We start from the raw sequence: 20404 nt of genomic DNA, 5'->3' as shown, positions 1-20404 counted from the left end.
AATTGAAACCTGTTTACCTTATTTAAATAAATTAAAGCAACATAAAAATATTTGTATTCTTGACTTTTTGTAATTCAGTTTTGTACAGCGCAGTTCCAAATTTTAGTCAGATAATGACTAATCTCAAAGATTCAAACAGACTCATATTTTGAGAAACCACTCGGTAGTACTCACTGGTTTCTTGCCCACTATGACTCTCTCTACTGCCTGGACCTGAGAAACATGGTCATCATTGGTTCTCAGTTCCCATTTCTGAATGCGCTGGTAGATTCCCACTAGTAAGTCACGTGGGATCTCTTGACCGTTATCCACCCCTGAGAAAGGAAGAAAAAGTTGACAGACACACAAGAAGAGATTTAGCATACACTTGCAAAATCCCTCACAGCTAGATGACACATTTAAAAGCAGATCGCGGGTTGACCCCTTGAGTAAGATCCAGTGTGTGTGAATGTGTGAAGCTTAAGAGAGAGAGGATTTGAACATCACCTCGCAAGTTCTTGATGAAATCGTCCAGTTTCATCTTCCTCTCCGCCTTGATATTAGGGCTGTACATATCTGTGTTGAGCAGGATGATGGCAAACGCTAGGATGAAGATGGTGTCTGGGTTCTGGAACTGTCTTACCAGTGCTGGATTACAAACGCAATACCGCTGACTGCAAAACAGAGAAATAGTATTTGAACGCAAATATTCGAGGGGCAGATAAAACATTGTAAACATGACTCCTTAAAGGGATCTTTCACCCAAAACTAAAAAAAATTATGCCATGATACATCTCCCTTTACTTGTTTGACTTTCTTTCTTCTATTGAACACACAAAAAATATGTTTTTAAGAAAGCTGGAAACCTGTAACCATTGACTATGTATGTCAGTGATAACAGTTTTATAGCTTTTTAAAAATAGTGTCTTTTGTGTTCAACAGAATGTAGACACCCATAAAGGGTAAACTCATTTTTGGGTGAACTATCCTATGAATGCTGTTATATTCATTGTAACCAACAGATATCATTGTTCAATGTGATTATTCTAAAGTGCTGAGTACATTATTTACTGAGAGCACGTTTAGCTACCTGAAAGCCTCAATCAGTCTCTCCACTTTTTGGGCCTCTCCTTGGACTTTTATCTGAGCTTGAAATTTCCTCAAAGCATCATCGAGGTCCATTCCAGAAAAGTCCATTTCGTCAACAACACAGCTAAAAGCAGACAATAATGTTACATAAACATACAGAACATGCTCCTGTTAAACATGGTCCTAGAGTCTATTTTAAGACAACTATTAAAGGGTTTTACTTCAGGGCTTTATTTCACTTTAGGAGTCTACCAGAAATGTTTTTCTTTAAATAAATGCGTTGTGTTAATTAATATGAATGTAATTGTAACGATTGAGTATTTTTAGCATCATATAGCCTGTATAGTTGATCACTAAATATCACTAATACAACATGTAGAGTTTATATTGTATATGAATTGACACACATGACAAAAATGAATATAATTGGTATTCTATAATTATATAATTAGTAAAATGCAGTAAATGGTTAAACATTACAAAGTCTTCCATCTTGTTAGAAATATTATTTATTACTTATTACTTTTATTGCTTATTTACATTTTTGATGTAAATTATTACTTTTTACATTTTTATTACTTATTACTTTTTTACATTTTTGAGCAAAATCTCAAAAGTGTGACTGTCTCAAGCACAGCTGAATAAATTACAGCTTTTATGAATTAAAAATAAAATCGTAAAATCATTAATAAATTTCTCAGGCCTAATTTTGCCAGTGACTATCTAATAAATAGTGATATTTTTATAATAATTTTCATCTATATAATTCTAAAAACATAGGAACTTGATATGTTTAGTCACTGAAAACCATGTCCTCTGTTGTGACACTATATGCTAATATGCTTTTAAAATCGCAATTCCGCTAAAACATTAAATAGTTGAAGGACTTCATTCAAGATCTTGTGACTGAAGCCCTCTGTAAAAATCCATGACGCCCACCTGTTAAGTTTTTACCTCAGAATTGTTTTTAGAACCAGTATGCAATTATATTTTGTTGTCCTTTGGTTTGACACCTCTATTTATTACAAATGTCCAAAAGCATAAGTGTCTACCAATAAAGATAAACTGCTTTCTTCAATTTTCACACCACACTAAAGGACGTTTTTTACTGTACTTTCCAAAAAGAAAAAAAGTGAAAGAATTGATAAAGTTAATGACTTTCAAACATCAAACATTAGACTTCAAACTAAATAAATATAAGTATTTTTTATTTTAAAAAATTGTTTTACTAAGAAAAGAAAATACTGCCTATTTCTTATTTTTGATGCATCATGTGAGTCTGTTGAATTTAAAGTTAACAATTACATTTTTTTAAAGCAAATGGCTTTGAAGTGAATTCTATCCTTTGTTATTTTCTAAAAGACTCAACCTTTTAATCTTGGCGGCTTTTTAGAGAAGGTATGTGTGAACTCACTCCAATACATCTTTGTTGAACTGTTTCTGTCTGTTTCCAAGAAACTCTCCGATCATCTGCCGACTGAGGCCTTTTCTCTCCAGGATAAAACGAGCAATGCCCACTGGTGTGTCTGACACAAAGCCCTTCTCAATCAGATATTGAATACCCTTTTCTGGCTTCCTGTAGTGATAAAAAAATCTGTCAGATTAATTCAATAACCTCAATGTTATTTGTAATGCCATAGTCACCAGCTTGCAAAGTTAAATGGTGTGACTGTTTTATAAGAGATAGATGGTAACTCTTGACAAGGGTTTTCAAAAGACTGTCATGACACCTGTAAATCTATGAGATGAGATGTAATGAATATGGCATGTTTATGACAACTTGACATCACCAAAACAACAAATAATGTCTTTGACCAAGACAACAAAACTTGTCATAAATCTGTCATAAACATGAGTGTCATGAGGCCATTATAAGGCCATTTTCGTTCATATTTTTCTGAGTTTGTCATTAAAACTTCAGTAAAAGTGTTCATACTATGATAATTAATTTTATAACAGCCATGTTAATGTTTAAATATTGTTAATATTTAATTACTTTTAATGACAATTTATTAACAAATTCAAATTGTACCATTGTAGTTGAGGTCAAGAAAAATATTCATGATTTTCTTTTAAAATTAATAACACAATTATAATGGCTCGTGACAATCATGTTTATGACAGATTTATGACAAGTTATGTTGTCTTGTTAATATCAAGTTGTCATAACAAAGACAGTTTATGATGTATTTGGTTGTCATAACAAGACAAGTCGAACATGGTCACATTTGCATTTAAAATGACATAACTGAGTTAATGACACTCAATGACTGTTATAAGCATGAATAAAATCTCCTTTATATTCATTATAATTCATGTCATGATTATGAATCTTCTTACACCCCCTTTAAGTAAAGTGTTACAAGATAGATTTTCAATTTCTCTTACTTGTTGAAGAGATTGAGCCCAATGCGATATTGCCTTCTCTGAACCACATCATTATTAAAGGCAGGAGAGTCCCAGTTATGCCGACTTTCTCTCTGATACGTCTGTTTCCCCAATGGAGGTAGGGGCTCCCGCAGACTGTCCCTTGATGAGGATCCTGAGCTGCAATTAATGGTCTCATTAGAGTTTGTGGTGGAGTTCAGTGAGTCATTATCCCCATCTGAGCAGCACTGCTGCTCCAAGCCACCAGGGGGCAATGGTGCTGACGAGGAAGATGAGAGCGGTGTGGTCGGGGGCTGTTGAGGAGAGGACGATGACGAAGGGGTGTCTGGGTACTGGTGATGATGGTGGTGGTGGTGATGGTGATGATGGTGAGCCATGTGGTGTGGGATATGTGAAGGTATTGATCGGCTGGCTGGACGGGTTTGACCCTGTGCAGTTGTGGAGGACGTTGAACGAGCATTAGGATTGTGTTTTAAAGTCCCTTGAGGCGACCCTCCTGCTGAGTCCTGCTCATACACTAGTTGTCTGCTAAGGGAGCCTCGGTCTGAGCGGTCACTCATGTCCACTGAGCTGTCACTTGGTGGTTCAATTGTAAGTAGTGGTAGATGCCCTCCCCGTAAACGGTAATCACGGCACTCTGTGCAAGGTGTGCTTCGGCGACTATTGCTGCTTCCTCCGCCCTCGGTGTCCCGGCTGTCTTCCCTACCACCGACTCCGCTTCCAACACCCCCCCAGAACTCGGTGTCTGTGCTGCTAGGGGCCCGGTCTAGAGAAAGGGGTGAGGAAGGTAGTCCATCGTCCATGTAAAGAGTAACATCACTATAGGAGGTGGCTGTGCTGTCCTCGTGCATGCTCAATCCCCCAGTACCTCCTCGATCCCTATCTGCAAGGCCTCTCCGTAAGGATGCATGGCTGTTGCTGCTCCATATACATTCTCCGAAGTCGTCCACAACACCACTTCCATCACCTATACCTTCTTGGGAGTCATCTCGACGTGGACGACATGTTAGGGCGTCATCAATGGAGTCGGCCAAGGACTTCACCTTGATTAAAAAGAAATAAAAACATCAGATTGCTGTTAGTTGTTGTATAACTTAAGGAACTATTGTGTTGGAACCAAATGATTGGGCAATATAGTGCTGCATTTATCCCTAATATTATCTGGTTATGATCAGACAGTTTTGGAAACAATCTGTTCAATAATATTTCATACAGACAATCTAAAGCCCTGCTCACACTGTGGGATTCCAGCTACGAGTTGGTCATCTAAGACAAATTTGGGGAATCCATGGGGGACAGCCCATGGATATATCACCCTGCAGCCGAAAACCGGTTACTCACTACAGCTAAGCTGAACTGAGCCTGACAAGTACTTGAATGGGAGACCATGTGGGAAAACTAGGTTACTGTCGGAAGCACTGGCCAGCAAGGGGCACTCAACCTCCGATCTGTGTGAGTCTTAATACCCCAGTAAAGTGAAGGGGACACTATACTATCAGTGAGCGCTGTCTTTCGGATGAAACGTTAATCCAAGGTCCTGACTCTCTGTGGTCATTAAAAATCCCATAGCACTTCTTGTAAAAGAGTAGGGGTGTAACCCTGGTGTCCTGGCCAAATTCCCTCCCTCAGCCTTTACCCATCATGGCCTCCCAATCATCCTCATCCACCGAATTGACTCCATCACTGTCTCTCCACTCCACCAATAGATAGTGTGTGGTGAGCATACTGGTGCCGTTATCCTGTGGCTGCTGTACACTGGTGGTGGTGTGGAGAGACCCCCCATTCATGATTGTGAAGCGCTTTAGATGTATAGATATGCACAATAAATGTGCAATATACTGTAAATGTACACATTAGATTACATTTGTAAAAGATTCCTGAAGTCCTAAGCTAAACTCTGTGACCTTTGATTGTTGGTTTGACATGTTCATGCCGCTTAATGGCAGTTGTGATCAGAGTTTCTCTCCGATGAAGTTCTGGCAGTGTCATAAAATTTCAGACACTTTCCTGTAGTGTGACAACAGCTACAATGAGCATCAAACCAAGGGGCAATAAAAGTGCTGAATCAGATCAATTTGGAAAATCAAGAGTTTTTTTTTCTTTCTGGTATTGAGGCACGCTACTGTATGTGCAAATTTTCCACTACAGATTGTTTTTGTTTGCTGTGAGGAATCTTTTTAGAACTTGGGATAGTAAAAGTGTCACGAATGGATGATGTCAAACTCTGGGAGAGTTTTCTTCTGTGTTTGGCACATCTTTATTGTCGTTCAGTCTGACATTATGAAAGCTGGGATCTTACAGTGTAACATGGGACTCTGTTCGTGCAGTTTGACATGATGCAGACATTTAGGATTAATAAAAATCGCACAGTGGGAGCCAGTCTTAAGACACTATCCCACTTAAATGATCACCATATACCAGTGTGCAAGTCTTTAACCTGCACAAGTCTTCTTGTGAATGTAGTTAACCAAAAACTTCTTCCTGATTAAGTTTACTATAAAGCCAACATTGGGAATTACCCAAAACACAAAACCTGAACTATTAATCAGTGTGTTTGAATTCTTTCACTTATCACTTAAACTGCATTTATTGCTATGATTGAGTCAACTGAATACTAACTTGTTTGGAGAAAGTGTCCTCCAGTTGGGTGTACTCTGGCCGTGGAGAGCTTGGCTCTGTGGTGCAGGTTGGAGAATGTGGAGGACCCATTCCTGGACTGTGACTGTAGTGAGTTGGAGTAGGAGGTTGAGGATGCCGGTCATCAAATGAATACTGCAGTCGCATGTTGGAAAGGATGATGCGGCGTGTCATGCGGCTCTCAGATGCTGAGCTGCGCAAGCGCTCAAAGTTCTTGTTCATACGATACTGACGGAAGGCTGTCTGGATAGTACGTGCTGCTCGTCTACTCACGAAGTAGCCGCCATATTTCTTCTCCAGCATCTCCACCTGCACAGTGACAGTGGTTATATTTACTTTAAAGAATGTGATTTCTTGTTAATCATGACTCTTTTATGTATGCCTTACCTTCTTATCTTGCAGGTCCGTAGAGAGTTCATAGCTGTCTGATAGGGCTTTGCACCTCTTGTTCTCTTCTTCTTCTTGCTTGCGTAGGGCCAGACTAGCTGGTTGGTTGCGTGTACGTTGTGCCCAGGCAAGGCTAGCTGGGCTTGGAGGGGGCACAAAAGGCACCCGAGGCCCTGGCGGGCCACAGCTGTTGTCCCCGTAACGGTCAGAACTGTGCACGTAAGGAGATTTGCTGGAACTCTCGGAAAAAGGACGTGCTGCTGAACTCTGGGTTTCCTCCTCACTGAAAGGGGTGGGTGAGAGAGAGAGAGGGAGAGGGAGAGGGAGGGAGGGAAGAGAGATAATAATTTAGAGCCTGAAACGCCCCCATAATGAGAGGATAAGATACAAATCTCAAGCAACTCAGGAATTCATGACATTATTCATTTTCCACTGACTTAGCATTTTAATTTTCAGGAAGGCTTTAAACAGGGCAAATGTTCCAAATAAGCCTCAGGCTTTCCCAGAATTATCACACTAAAGGCTACTCCAGGAAAGGAAGTAATATTTTAGTTTTAAAGTTTTAATGTCCAAATTATGTAAGTGAATGCCTTAATAGCAGTTTGGTTGCCATAATCAAAGATCATATATTAAACAATATACAGAGTGGGCCATTTATATGGATACACCTTAATAAAATGGGAATGGTTGGTGATATTAACGTCCTGTTTGTGGCACATTAGTATATGTAAGGGGGCTCATGAAAGAATAAAGTTACATTAAAACCAAGCACACTATTGTTTTTCTTGTGAAATTCCCAATAAGTTTGATGTCACATGACCCTCTTCCTATTGAAAAAACCAAAAAGTTGGATCCAAGATGGCGACTTCAAAATGGCCACCATGGTCACCTCCCATCTTGAAAAGTTTTCCCCCCTCACATATACTAATGTGCCACAAACAGGACGTTAATATCACCAACCATTCCCATTTTATTGAGGTGTATCCATATAAATGGCCCACCCTGTATTATAATAACAGTAAAATTCATAAATATTTGCTATCTGAAACTTGAAATGCCATATAGATTCAATTCCTGTTAAATCAAGTACTCTTTATTTATTTACTAATGTGCCAGTCTTGTGAGACTGCACGCCTCTAGCATATCCACAGGTTTCCCCTCATTTCTACACTAGTTACACGTCCCTATCTTCTATTCACATGCCCATTCTCATTTTTAATGGCTTGTAGTCTTTTGATGCCATACATCTCTTACTCTTCCTACAGGGTATCATCAGAGCAAATGCTTAATTTAAACATATACTGTAAATGCAGCAACACACATAATGACATCAGCTATGCACCTTCATTTAGTGTGACCTTCATACCAAAGTATAACATACTTATGTTGTATATGTTCTGCATTGTCTGCAGAAAATGTGATGGTGGTTGCCGTGAAGCTAAGGTGGTTGTTAGCTCATTGTGTTAAGTTGCTAAGACTTTCTGAGATATTGCTAAGGAGTTCTGAGTGGCTGTTAATAGGGGTGCCAATCGTGTTGCAGACCACAATGATTCATTATCGGTTTAATAACAGGCCATAACCAGTTATGATGCTCTAACAGTTTTCTGACAACAGATTTGTTGTGGTTGCGACTTGCATATGATACTATGGCGAAGGAGGCGAGATGTTTGTGTGCAAGCAGCAGACTATGACGAAGGAAATTTATTAAAATTCTACACCTGAGGACATTTCATTGCTTGTGAATTTGCTGTGACAGTCAGTCACTGACACTAAAGGTAGAAGCCAAGATCCCCCCAGAACACTGTACAAAAGCCATCTCTCTCCCTCACTGAGCAAAGAAACACAAAGCTCAACATGTTGTTATTGCTTCGATGTTTAATTCATTTAAGAACAATAAGAAGCATGTTTTCTTTGAGCAGGTAAAATTAAAAGTTCAGTCCATATATCTGACAAAATCGTGTACAAAAAATTTTAAGTAAAAAAAAAATTGAGAAAGCAGTGCATCGTCAATGCATCATGATATCTAATTGAACGAATCGATGACATGATAATTGCAATCAAACCATAAGACCAGTGTATGTTCGCACCCCTAGTTGATAGTATGTATTTATTTGAGTGATAAGGCATTCTGAATGCTTGTAAAACTGCCGCAAAGCCATTCAGAGTTACTGTTACTGTAAACTTTATTGTCCCCTTTCGGGGTGATTTGTTCTGCTGTATAGTATATTTACAACACATTTATCACACCAAAACTTAAGACAAACATTAAACAACATTAATAGTACTAAAAACAGCAACTATCTCTTCCCGTTAAAATTCAGCAAATCAATCACACAAAGAACAAATGAAAATTTCAATCTCAAAAATCAGTCCAAGACACTCAAAAATGTGGAAAAAATATATTTAAAAGCCTTTATTTACATGGCTAATCCTTAAAAACCTACACGTTTTGGCAAAGAACTGCCTTTATCAGGGTAACATGAGACCATAGCATTCAAAAGAAACTCCCGATGCACCTGATCACTCTTACCCTGATGAAGGCGTAGGTTTTTGAGGATTAGCCATGTGAAAAAAAGGTTTTTAAATATTTTTTCCACATTTTTGAGTGCCTTGGATGGATTTTTGCTGTTTATTCTGATTAATTCCTTACCCAAAGAGCACCGACACGTTATTTAAGATGCCTCTGAGCACTTTTTGGTTGATTTTGTACATTTAAATCTGTTGGTCTTTGCCAAAGGAACCTATACCGAGATCCTGAGGGAAGGATCTGAAATTAATGAAAAAGAAGATGGGATATATCATATGTAATCTGATGGGCTTTCTTTAACACCTGGATTTCAAAGAAATAGGAGAACCCCAGCACTTTTACCCCTAAAAATTTACTGCAGGTATTTTAGTTTTTTAAATCATATTTCTGTGTAGTTGCAAATGCATTTGGAGTTATCTTCTCGCCTTATGTTGGGATTGCTATTTTGTATTTTCTATTTTGTGTTACTGCTACCGCACATACAGTACCTGCTTTTCTTTGCTGCTACCAATCGGCAATCTCCCGCTCTCGCTTGGAAGTAACTAAAACTGCAATTCATCAACTCGCCTTTGGGGGCTGGCTCCAGGAAGTCAAGATGATTTCTGACTGCAATGGTAATTTGGCCAGTTTTACAGCTGAGAAAAACAGCCTGGTTTACAGCCTGGTGCAAAAGATGGTGTTGGAGCCATTTATGGGTTACAATTTTCACTAGAGGGTGTATATGGTATTTATGCTCTCCTCACGAGGAGCTGAGGGGTGTAGAAGAAGGTCAAACAAACTTTTTGACCGTCATGGCTGTGAGAACGGGTTTATATTTGTTTTGATGTTTACTTTTTTAATTTTGACAAAATGGACAATAAATGGATTGGAATATCCAACTTTATTTGCAAAGGTATGGACGTTTCACTTTATTATTAACCCGTTCAAGCAACAAACGCGTCAGAACCAACGACCCAAATATACGCATCTACAGATGGTTTTGGTTCATATAGCTAATATTAACCTTCATGACAAGTGTGAGGGGGGGGGGGTGGATTTTTTTTATAACTCACAAGTTTTGATCTCATAAAGTTATATTAAGTCTGCATAATTAAGGGCGTGGCCACTATAAGGAGACAGCAAGGTCTCGCTGCCTCGTCACCTCAGCTGATTCTGGCTGATTAGCCACTGAACTGGGCATATACATCGTATTTTTGTTTTGTTTTATGTGGCTTTACACAGTCAATTGCCTTTTGGAATTATTTTCTGCAATTATCAGATACTATAGCATGCTGTGCTCTTAATTGTGCTCACAAACCATTCAAGTTGAATCCATTTTCCAGGTGAGTGCAATTATATACTTATGTACCATCTCTATAAATGTATTTGTTTTACTTAAAATAATTTATCATTTATTTTCTTTAGACCTGTAAAGCACTCCAGAATCTGACAGATTGATTAGCTGTAGGCTATAGAACAGTCTGAAACGTTGTCATACAGTGTTATGATTGGATTTGGAAGTCATTCGTGTTTTCCTCCTGTATAAAAACGTCATTAGAACAATGTTTAGTGGCTCAATGTGTTACAACAGTGTTTTTAAAAGACTAAACACTATTGATATAGTATACAACCAAGCACATTGCATTGATCCCTAAGAAAAGCCCGTCTAAGCAAAATGCTAGCAGCGTCTGTAGCTCCGCTCACGCTCTGCCTCTTTGGCCTTGTTTGGTATTCCGCAGTCGGTGCGATGACATGCTGACAGTTGGCCACGCCTACGTGTAGCTTCTTTTGCGTTATTCAGAAACCTATAGGTGACATCACGGATACTACGTCCATATATTTACAGTCTATGGTTGCTACATATGGCTCACATCCTGCCACAGTGCAGTTTTTTTTCTACACATTTCGTGTTTTCTTTTTTAAAAATTTGCAAGAAATCGTAATTCTGACTAGTTGGACAAACAATAACATGCTTTAAAGGAGCCTATACACTGAAAAAAAAAATTATTGGATTTACAAATATTTTTTGAGGTAGGTGGTTGCAAACAATTTATATGGGATGAATTTAAACAAGCATATTCAATTTAGTAAGGCTCAACTTCAGTTGTTTGTTTAAATTCAGCCCATATAAATTGTTTGCAGCCACCAACCTTTAACAAAATCTATAAATATTTTTTTCAGTGTTCACAATTTGGTATATTAGTCATGCTGGTGGCACAAACACCTTTCACACCGACATTTTAATAATCTCTCCTAAGATTCTGTAAACACTACAACAAGAAATAACAGAATGCGAACAAACAGTCTATTGACGCAAAGGCAGGGTCAGTCACCCCAGTGCAGAGGCGTCGACCCTTGGGTTTTGCATGGGAAACACAACAGCATGTGACCTGGACTCATAATCCTGACACAGCTTTCTGACAGGACAGTCAGTGGGTACTTCTGAATCACTGCAGGCAACTTCCTGTTCTGTATGACTAAGTCAGAATAGGTTATTGAAGGCAAGATATTATCACATAAAGCTAATGTACTGCAATTCAGACATTATGAGTAACTATTCTAACATTGTGTAAATATGCTTTCCTCTTTCAAACCCACACAGACACTATATTTTTGTTATTTATTACATGGAACAACAGGTAACCCTTATACACCTGTCCAGAAAGAGCCAGTCTGTACGAAAACACAATAACTTTGTCACTCTCTATTGTATGTAGAAAAACAGACACCTAATAGGTTATTTTTCATCATAGACACAGATGTTAAAACTGGAACGTAACTTTGCACTTACCACATTTACTCAAAACACCTAACCAAGCGCAAAAAAAACCACATGCATAAACATCCACCCTGAGAACTAGAGGAGGTTTCGCTTCCTTTAAGTCCAAATTAGGCACTGAAAGCTCCTGGAATTCAACAAGTGCTGAACTTTGTGGCTTCAGAGTCGTTTTGCAGTTATGACCGACTGTCAGGAGGTCACCACCACATAGTCACATGGCGGTGCTTAAACCCTCCCTTCTTCCATTCTCTCTCCCTCTATTTATTTACATTACACAAAGTGCGCTGGTGTGGTTCGCCAAAGTCAGTAGCTCAGAACAAGTGACCTGATACATGAAAGAGGCTGGAGTTTCTGGCCCAATCAGCTTCACGATCTCTTGCTGTGCTTGTATATGTTGCCGCCTTCATATTAAACTTTGGTTTTCACAGGTGTTTAGTGTTTATCGTCTGTTAAAAGCTGTCAGCCTTCTCTGTTGTGCTGGTCTGTGTTTTCCACCCCTTATACGGATGCTTTCCTGTATTTGTATGGGGTGGACAAAAGATTGAAGGGCAGGAAGGAAGACACAGCAATTGCCTTTTAAGCTACTCTTTATCCTTAGGAAAGAAAATCTCTGTATCTGTTTGTCTCAGTTGTTTCTAATGAGATCAAATTTTTCTGTCAACCACAAAAGAGATATTTTGAAGAATGTTGAAAACCTGTAACCATTAACTTCAAATTTGTTACAATTGTTTTACTACGGAAGTCAGTGGTTACAGGTTTTCAGCTTTCTTCAAAATATCTTCTTTTGTTTTTAACAGAATAAAGAAACTACAGTTTTTCACAACCACAATAATTCTACAGTCAGAATAATTAAACCCCCTGAATTATTAGCCCCCCGTTTATTTTTTCCACAATTTCTGTTTAACGGAGAGAAGATTTTTTCAACACATTTCTAAACATAATAGTTTTAATAACTCATTTCTAATAACTGATTTATTTTATCTTTGTCATCAAGACAGTACATAATATTTAATTATTTTACTTTTCAAGACACTTTTATACAGCTAAATTGACATTTAAAGGCTTAACTTGGTTAATTAGGTTAACTAGGCAGGTTAGGGTAATTAGGCAAGTTGTTGTATATTGATGGTTTGTTCTGTATCGAAAAAATATAGCTTAAAGGGGCTAATAATTTTGACCTTAAAATGGTATTTAAAACATTTAAAACTGCTTTTATTCTAGCCGAAATAAAACAAATAAGGCTTTCTCCATAAGAAAAAAATATACTGTAAAAATTTTCTTGCTCTGTTAAACATCATTTGGGAAATATTAAAAAAAAAAAGTCAAAGAGGGGCTAATAATTCTGTATTCAACTGTAATTATGATTTAGAACCATATGAGGGTGAGTAAATTATAATTTTGGGTGAACTATCCCTTTAAGAAAATGACCCTAAACATCTGGTGTCTCTCTATTTGTGTCTATATCTACAAAAAAAAAGTTTCTTAGATCAATTTCTCATTAGATTCAATTATCTGAACTCAAAATAATTGCATATTTTTAACTAAATGGCAAAAAAAAAAAAAGTATTATAGTAAATATTCCTCATGGTTCTTTAAATAACTTTAGTTTAGAAAAACCAAAAAAGACACACATTTAACCCAGCATTTACTGTGATAAATAAAATCTAATCAAATCATCTGCCTAAAACTTATAATTAATTTAAAGTTAAAAATAATTCAAACATGAAAATTTGTTATTTATTCGCCATAATGTTTTTTTTTTTTTTTACAAACCCTCGCACTCATTTTATGTTTACAGTTTTAATATTTATAATCATAATAGCACATCACACTCTAGTCCAGTAGGTGTCAGAAAAAGCAAAAATATGTGCCTCATTAGTGGCCATTTGGTGTGGCTTGTCATAATACAAGGTCAGGTGATTTTTCAAGTATTTAGTTTTTTCTTTTTTCTTTTTTAATACTTTTGTAAAATAGTTCTTGTTTTCGTGCCTGATCAGAACCAAAGTGGTGTAATCAAATACTCTGGAGTCTGCATATAAAAATATGTAGAAATAAAAATGTAGATATAAAAAGATGTAGATATAAAAAAAATGTAGAAATTTTGATTGGGGTTTGCCACAAGACTAATGTGGGTGGAAAAAAAATCTCCCTAACTCATCAAAGATTTAATTCAGGGTACTTATCAGTGGTATAGTTCAAACCTGAAAATCCATTATTATTTATTATTATCTTCTTCAAACCCCTGGAAACTCCTTATATTTATGCAGTTTTACCAAGAAAATCATAGTACCACATCATGCTGTATACATCAATATACAGTTGGGTCTATAAATATTGGGACATCGACACAATTCTAAGTTCGCTGTAACTTGTGTCTAACTCGGCACAATTCTTTTGGCTCTATACACCAACACAATAAATTTAAAATGAAAGAATTTTCAGCCAAGTATTAAAAAGTGAACGTTTAATTTGTGATTATTATTCTGTCCATTACGTTTGATCCCTTACCAAGTGGGAGGCACATATGAAAACTGTTTTAATTCCTACACCGTTCAAATTAAAGCTGACAATCTGCAGTTAAAGCACATCTTGTTCATTTAAAATTCATTGTGTTGGTGTATAGAGCCACAAATGTTAGAATTGTGTCGATGTCACAATATTTATGTACCTAACTGTATATGCCTCATTTAGTTTCATGAGTTGGCAAATCATAACTATGAGGTGCATTCAAGACACTTCTGTAAAATTGTAACACATTTTTAAACTCAACACCTACAAAATGATCAATAATCAGTGCATTTTTGCTTTTTCTTTTGTTTGTACAGCTACTGTAAACTGATTTGTCAGGTATTCTGTCTTAATTACCCAAAGACATTAAATGTTGTAGATCCAATGTGGTGTTCTTGTCAGTGACAGAAAAAAATATTAAATAGGGAGCTCTAGTGAGCAAACATGGAATTGGTTGTGTTTTGGTTGAGCTCCACGAAATGTAACCATTTAATCAGATTATTTTAACCATATTTTTGAGCATCTAACGTTTGAAATCCACACTAATACATCATTTTAATATGTTGTTTACATAACAGGCAGCACGGTGGCGCAGTCGGTAGCACAATCACCTTACAGCAGGGGTGCTCAACCCTGTTCCTTGAGATCTACCTTCCTGCAGATTTCAGTTGCAACCCTTATCAAACACACCTGTATGTAATTATTAAGTGCTGTTCAGGTACTAATTAATTGGTTCAGGTGTGTTTGATCAGGGTTGGAGCTGAACTCTGTAGGAAGGTAGATCTCCAGGAACAGGGTTGAGCACCCCTGCCTTACAGCGAGAGGGTTGCTGGCTCGCTGACCCCAGCTGGGTCAGTTGGCATTTCTAAGTGGAGTTTGCATGTTCTCCATGTGTTCGCGTAGGTTTCCTCCGGGTGCTCCACTTTCCTCCACATTCCAAAAGAATGTGGTATAGATGAATTGGGTAAGCTAAATCGTCCGTAGTGTATGTGTGTGAATGAGTGTGGATGGGTGTTTCCCAGTGATGGGTTGCAAAATTTATTCCGCTGTGGCGACCACAGATTAATGACGGGACTAAACCGAAAAGAAAAACAATGAATGAATGAATGTTTATATAACCATTCCTACTTTTTTGGTCATGATGGCACATAAATGGCTAAAAGTTGGCAACAGTAGTTAGAATAAATTCAACAAATTCAACTAAAAGTCAGGTGCTTTATCCATGATATGATATGAAAAATGATATTAACATCAGAGGGCACATAATATTTTGACACAGACCAAGATGGTGGACATGAGACCACATTTCACATTAGGGTATAGAAATGGCAAAGAAGCAGAAGAACATATTGCTGGAATGAAGAATAATAGTGGCAGTTTTAAAAGATTTTTACTAAAATTGAGTAATTAGTTGATAAACCCTGCATGTTTTATTAAGCACTACAACACAGCACAGCCTATTGCCATCTTATTAAATTCCCTAACCAGGTATTCATTCAAGTATTTCCTTTTATTCCATGGAAGAAGGAAAACCAAACAAGTTTTAGAAAAAAATTGGTGAACTGACAACACAATCTCACAGCAATTCGTAACTTTTTGATTTAGTGGCTAATTCGTATGAATTCATAAGATCTAATTCATACAATTTAGTACGATTTGCTCATCCCCCAATGATAGTTAGGTTTAGGTGTAGGGTTAGATGCCATGCCTCCGTTTTAAAGTCATACAATTTCGTACGACTGAACTCACCACTAAACTGACAAAACGTAAAATACTTACGTTTTCTCGTGAGGTCAGTCTGGAATTGATGTTTTATAATGAATCTGACGGCCTATATAGCATGGTAAGCAACTTCAAAACATTCTAGTTTCACTATCAACAGTACATTTATTTATCCATTTGCATAGATTACATCACATTTCCATGGTCTGAAAAGGTCAGCTGATGTCCCAAGTATGTGCTGAGCTGTGGTTAGCTGTAACTGATCAAGCATACACACTATTAGACTATAGGCTACTTTACATAAGCAAATGGATTAGCTTCAAAGTTGCTTACATAACGGAGCCTAGCTTACATATACTGCTCCTAGTTTTCTAGTAGCTTAAAACCTTTGATTGTTAATCCTATAATAAACTTACATTGAATGAGGGATAGAAGGTACTGTATATCGAAGCTTGAGAAAGGCTTGAGAAAGTGAAAATCATATTATTAATTAGTCACCTTTGTATAATTTCAATCCCCTGAGACTTTCATTCATCTTCGAAACTTGAATACATTTTAGTTGAAATCTGAGAGCTCCTTCATCCAAGGTTCCCTGACACAAAGGTACCACAAAAATCCTTAAAACAGTTCATTTGTCTTCAGTGGTACAATCGGAATATTATCAAGCTATGAGAATCTTTTTGTGCGCACATTAAACAAAAATAACGACTTTATTCTACAATTTCATCTTTTTAGTGTAAGTATAGGTGGCGTGTTACAATTAGCTTTGAATTGTAACATGAATGAGGCAACACAGAACAGGGGTGCATTTTAGAAAACCATCAAAAAGGTAGCAAGTTCTGTCATTACAGTTCAGCCATTTGGCATTTCCCGAATCTCACATTTCCAACTGCTCCTCTAGAAGAAGCACAGTTCTTGCTTGTCTTGCTTGAGTTATCCTCCCTATACCCTTTTCCTTTTGAACCTTTCAACATTCACTTTGAATGATTAAAAAAAAGGTTAAAGTTATCTCTCTCGAGTGTAATTTGATTTTAAAGTATTTTATCTACAGTTTATTTTTAGTGATCTTCAGATTGACAATTGCACTCCCTTCGTAGTGTACTTAAAAATCATTTATGTCATTTTGAACGAAGCCGTAGCTCATGACGAAAACTATACATGACCTATGCTTTACAAGCAGAAATCTCCAAAGCTTGTAAAATCAAAAATATAGGATTTCTGAATCTAAATGTAATTATGCCAACAAATAAATAGGCTAAAATTAGTTTTTACATTAATTAGACAATATATCTGATTGGCCATGAGAGATTAGCCTAGGCGTTAGCTATTGTAAATAGTTTTGTTCTCAGAAGAGGATATGGAATATTCTCTTTAATATTTGTAAAAGAAATATAGGACCTACAGTATATGTGCCGTATACACTAAAGGTGCAGAAGGTTATTGTCTTCAAAAACATTTTTTCACATTCCAATAGTAATGATTCACGTATATGATCAAAATATATTTATATGTATTTTTATATTCTGGGTATGGCAAAAGACTGTATGGCCCAAACTGTCTGTCAACAAATGTAGATTTGTACAACTGCGCACCCCTGTTTATGCAGATTCGCCATTTGCACGTCCATGCATGCCATGTTCACCTGTACATCAGAGACAGCTGTAAAAACAAATGCTGAATCAAAATTTTTCCAAATCCTGAATCAATATTGGAGTTACTTTTACATGCTGGAGAAAGGATGACAACATGGCTATAGTATTTCTTTTAGACAGGTAATGTTAATGTAAACTATTTTAGTCACACAAAGCTTATGTAGATTTAGTTGTTTTACGAATGGGCTATTTACACAGAGGTGTTCAGCCACTGAAATCTTCCGGCAAAAGATTGATGCGACTATTTACAATTTCATAAGGGTTGTTTTACAGCATCAATAATGATTCATTTAAATAATGTTAATCTAAATTTTTATTTAGATTAACAACAACACATCAGTAAATAGTGCTATTTCACCTAGCTTGCTTTACTGAGGTGAAGTTTCTTTTATACTAACTAAAAACATGCTAGATATAATACAGTTTTTCGTTCATAATTGTATTATTAAGTACTATAAAGTTTTCTTTCTGGCGAATTAGATGATCTAGCGGGTTGCCTACTGTCATCTTTAATGTGCACGTTCATGATTTCACATAGCATTTAGGCAGATCACCTATACAGCACCTTTAATATGAAAAACGAATCCATATTTAAACCAAAACTGATGTTGGATTTTTCTTAAATGTATGCGTGTGCATTTAAAACAACATAATTTAATGCAGATTTTATCTAAAGAAGAAACTGCACCCTTTTTAGAGCATCATTGTGGATGATTTACGATATAACTAGGTTCACATGGAATCTGCGTGCGCAGAATTCTGCAGATTTTTAGCCCATCATTAATTCTGTTTATTTACTTGAGTAAATGTGTGTAAATCTATATTTATTCACTTTTTAAATTAATTACAGTAACATTATTGACTAATATGAAAATGTTCAACTGATTTATGTACAATGCAGTTTGTAAAGTAATATTTTCTGTCTTTTAGTAGATGTATTATATGAGAGATTTGCTCTGTTTACCAAATAAAGTGGATCTAATTGGATTTGCATTTTAAACATTAAATACAAGTTAAAAAAGATATTCTTTTTTATTTTACATATTAAGGTTTTAGTTATGATACTCCCAAAATAATTCCGCAGAAATCCGCAGATTTTTACCAAAATTATCAGCAGAAATAGCAAAAAATGTCCGCAGATTCTGTCTGGCCTTAGTTATAACTAATGTGGTTTGAAAAAAAGATCAGTGCCAGAGCAGCTATGGTTTTGGGAAACACTCATCACTACATTGATAATTTCCCAATTTCCCATTTACTTAATATGGTAGTTCAGCCAGTTGTTGTTTGAAGTAAACATCCCTGGTCAGTAGTAAAGAAAAGTAATTTATTGACAAAATAACAAACATAACTAACAGAATACTTGTCACTGCGCAGTTCTCATGAATGTGCGCAATATACTGACATTAAGGAGAAAAAACGTTGAGTTATTTTTGTTTTACAAGCACTCAAAAGTATTCTTATAGCTTAATAACGTTGAACTACTGAAGGGATATGGTCAGTTTTGAGGATGTTTTTTGGTATCTTTCTGGACTTTCAATGAGTTGGGAAGCTGTCTATGGATGAAAAGGGAGCTGTTAGATTTCGTCTATAATATCTTAATATGTGATCCATAGACAAACAAAGGTCTCAGGGGTTTGAAAAGATATGAGGATGTGAGGAACTAATTATATAATTATTCATTTTTGGGTGAACTTACTTTTTAAAAGTGTATTAAAGCTCATATATATATCAGCTCTTTTTAACTTAAGAAGTTGGCCGCAGGTTATTTTAGCCCTCCACTGCAGCATGATTTTAGAAAAGCAGCAGTCTGGCATCTGCTGCCTACATTCAATGACAAAAATGTAGTGCTGTTTTATTCTGGGAATGCTGCTCTAACATCTGCTCATAAAATTGTCTTCTTGCATCTGACATCTTCCTTTTCCCAATTCCTCCCACTCCTCCCACCCACTCGCACACACATATGTAGGAGTGAGAGAGGCAGGGTTGCTTAGTGACAGTTGCCGTGAGACCACCGTGGGAGGTGAGGCAGTCATTAGAAAGAGTGTTGCTATAGATACAGAGTACTAATACAGTAACCGTGGGTGTTGCTGGATAAGTTGAAGGTTGTAAGATTGTAAGACTTTGCATGTTGCATCGGATGAGTAAGATTAGAAATGAACTGCTCAAATAAACATAATTAACCAACACAGCCTTCCAAAACACAGTGTGATATGTTCTACAGTGTGTGTAAAATTTGCAGAAACAATATTAAAAAGGATGTTCCACCAAAAATGAAAATGCTGTTAGAGTTTGTTCATCATTTGCTGTATTCAGACTTTCATGCAATACAAAATATGTTGAAGAATGTTGGTAACAATGCTATTTGTCCTTGTAAACCACATAAACTAGAACACGCACATAAGTCCAGGATTAAAAATTAAGAAAAACGGCAATAAATAACAATAAACTGGGGTGCGTTTTCCAAACAATGACATAACTTGAGGCTGATCTATCATAGTACCATGCATCGTTTGGGAAAAGAACGATGTAGTGACAAGTGTTTCCCAAAACAGTTGTCGGTTTGTCGCAGATTCATCATTTGAACCACGTTAGTTACGCTGTAAAATGTACACAATGATGTTCTAAACAGGGTGAAGTAACAACTTCTTAAGAGAAAACCCTCATATGTTTTTTGTTTTTTTTTGCGCAAATTATATTGTTTTACATGCACACACATTTGAAAAAATCTAATAATATTTTTGGTATAAACCTGCACTC

The 20404-nt window shown here is 36.6% G+C and overlaps 1 protein-coding gene across 4 annotated transcripts in view; it reads right to left on the bottom strand.

Moving 5' to 3' along the window:
* Positions 1-20404, bottom strand: part of iqsec2b (IQ motif and Sec7 domain ArfGEF 2b) — a 166390-nt gene that overhangs the window by 15166 nt on the left and 130820 nt on the right. For all 4 annotated transcript variants that reach the window (XM_056463128.1, XM_056463129.1, XM_056463131.1 and 1 more), the window contains exons 2-8: positions 6481-6763; positions 6076-6402; positions 3457-4499; positions 2483-2644; positions 1070-1192; positions 487-653; positions 175-314 (exon numbers count right to left, since the gene is read on the bottom strand). In XM_056463128.1, the coding sequence (XP_056319103.1) occupies positions 175-314; positions 487-653; positions 1070-1192; positions 2483-2644; positions 3457-4499; positions 6076-6402; positions 6481-6763 (2245 nt within the window). The remainder of the gene's footprint in view (positions 1-174; positions 315-486; positions 654-1069; positions 1193-2482; positions 2645-3456; positions 4500-6075; positions 6403-6480; positions 6764-20404) is intronic.

Source organism: Danio aesculapii, chromosome 8 (assembly GCF_903798145.1).
Source record: "Danio aesculapii chromosome 8, fDanAes4.1, whole genome shotgun sequence".
Classification (NCBI taxonomy): domain Eukaryota; kingdom Metazoa; phylum Chordata; class Actinopteri; order Cypriniformes; family Danionidae; genus Danio; species Danio aesculapii.
The sequence above is the reverse complement of the archived record's forward strand: the minus strand, read 5'-3'. Positions and strand labels throughout refer to the sequence as shown.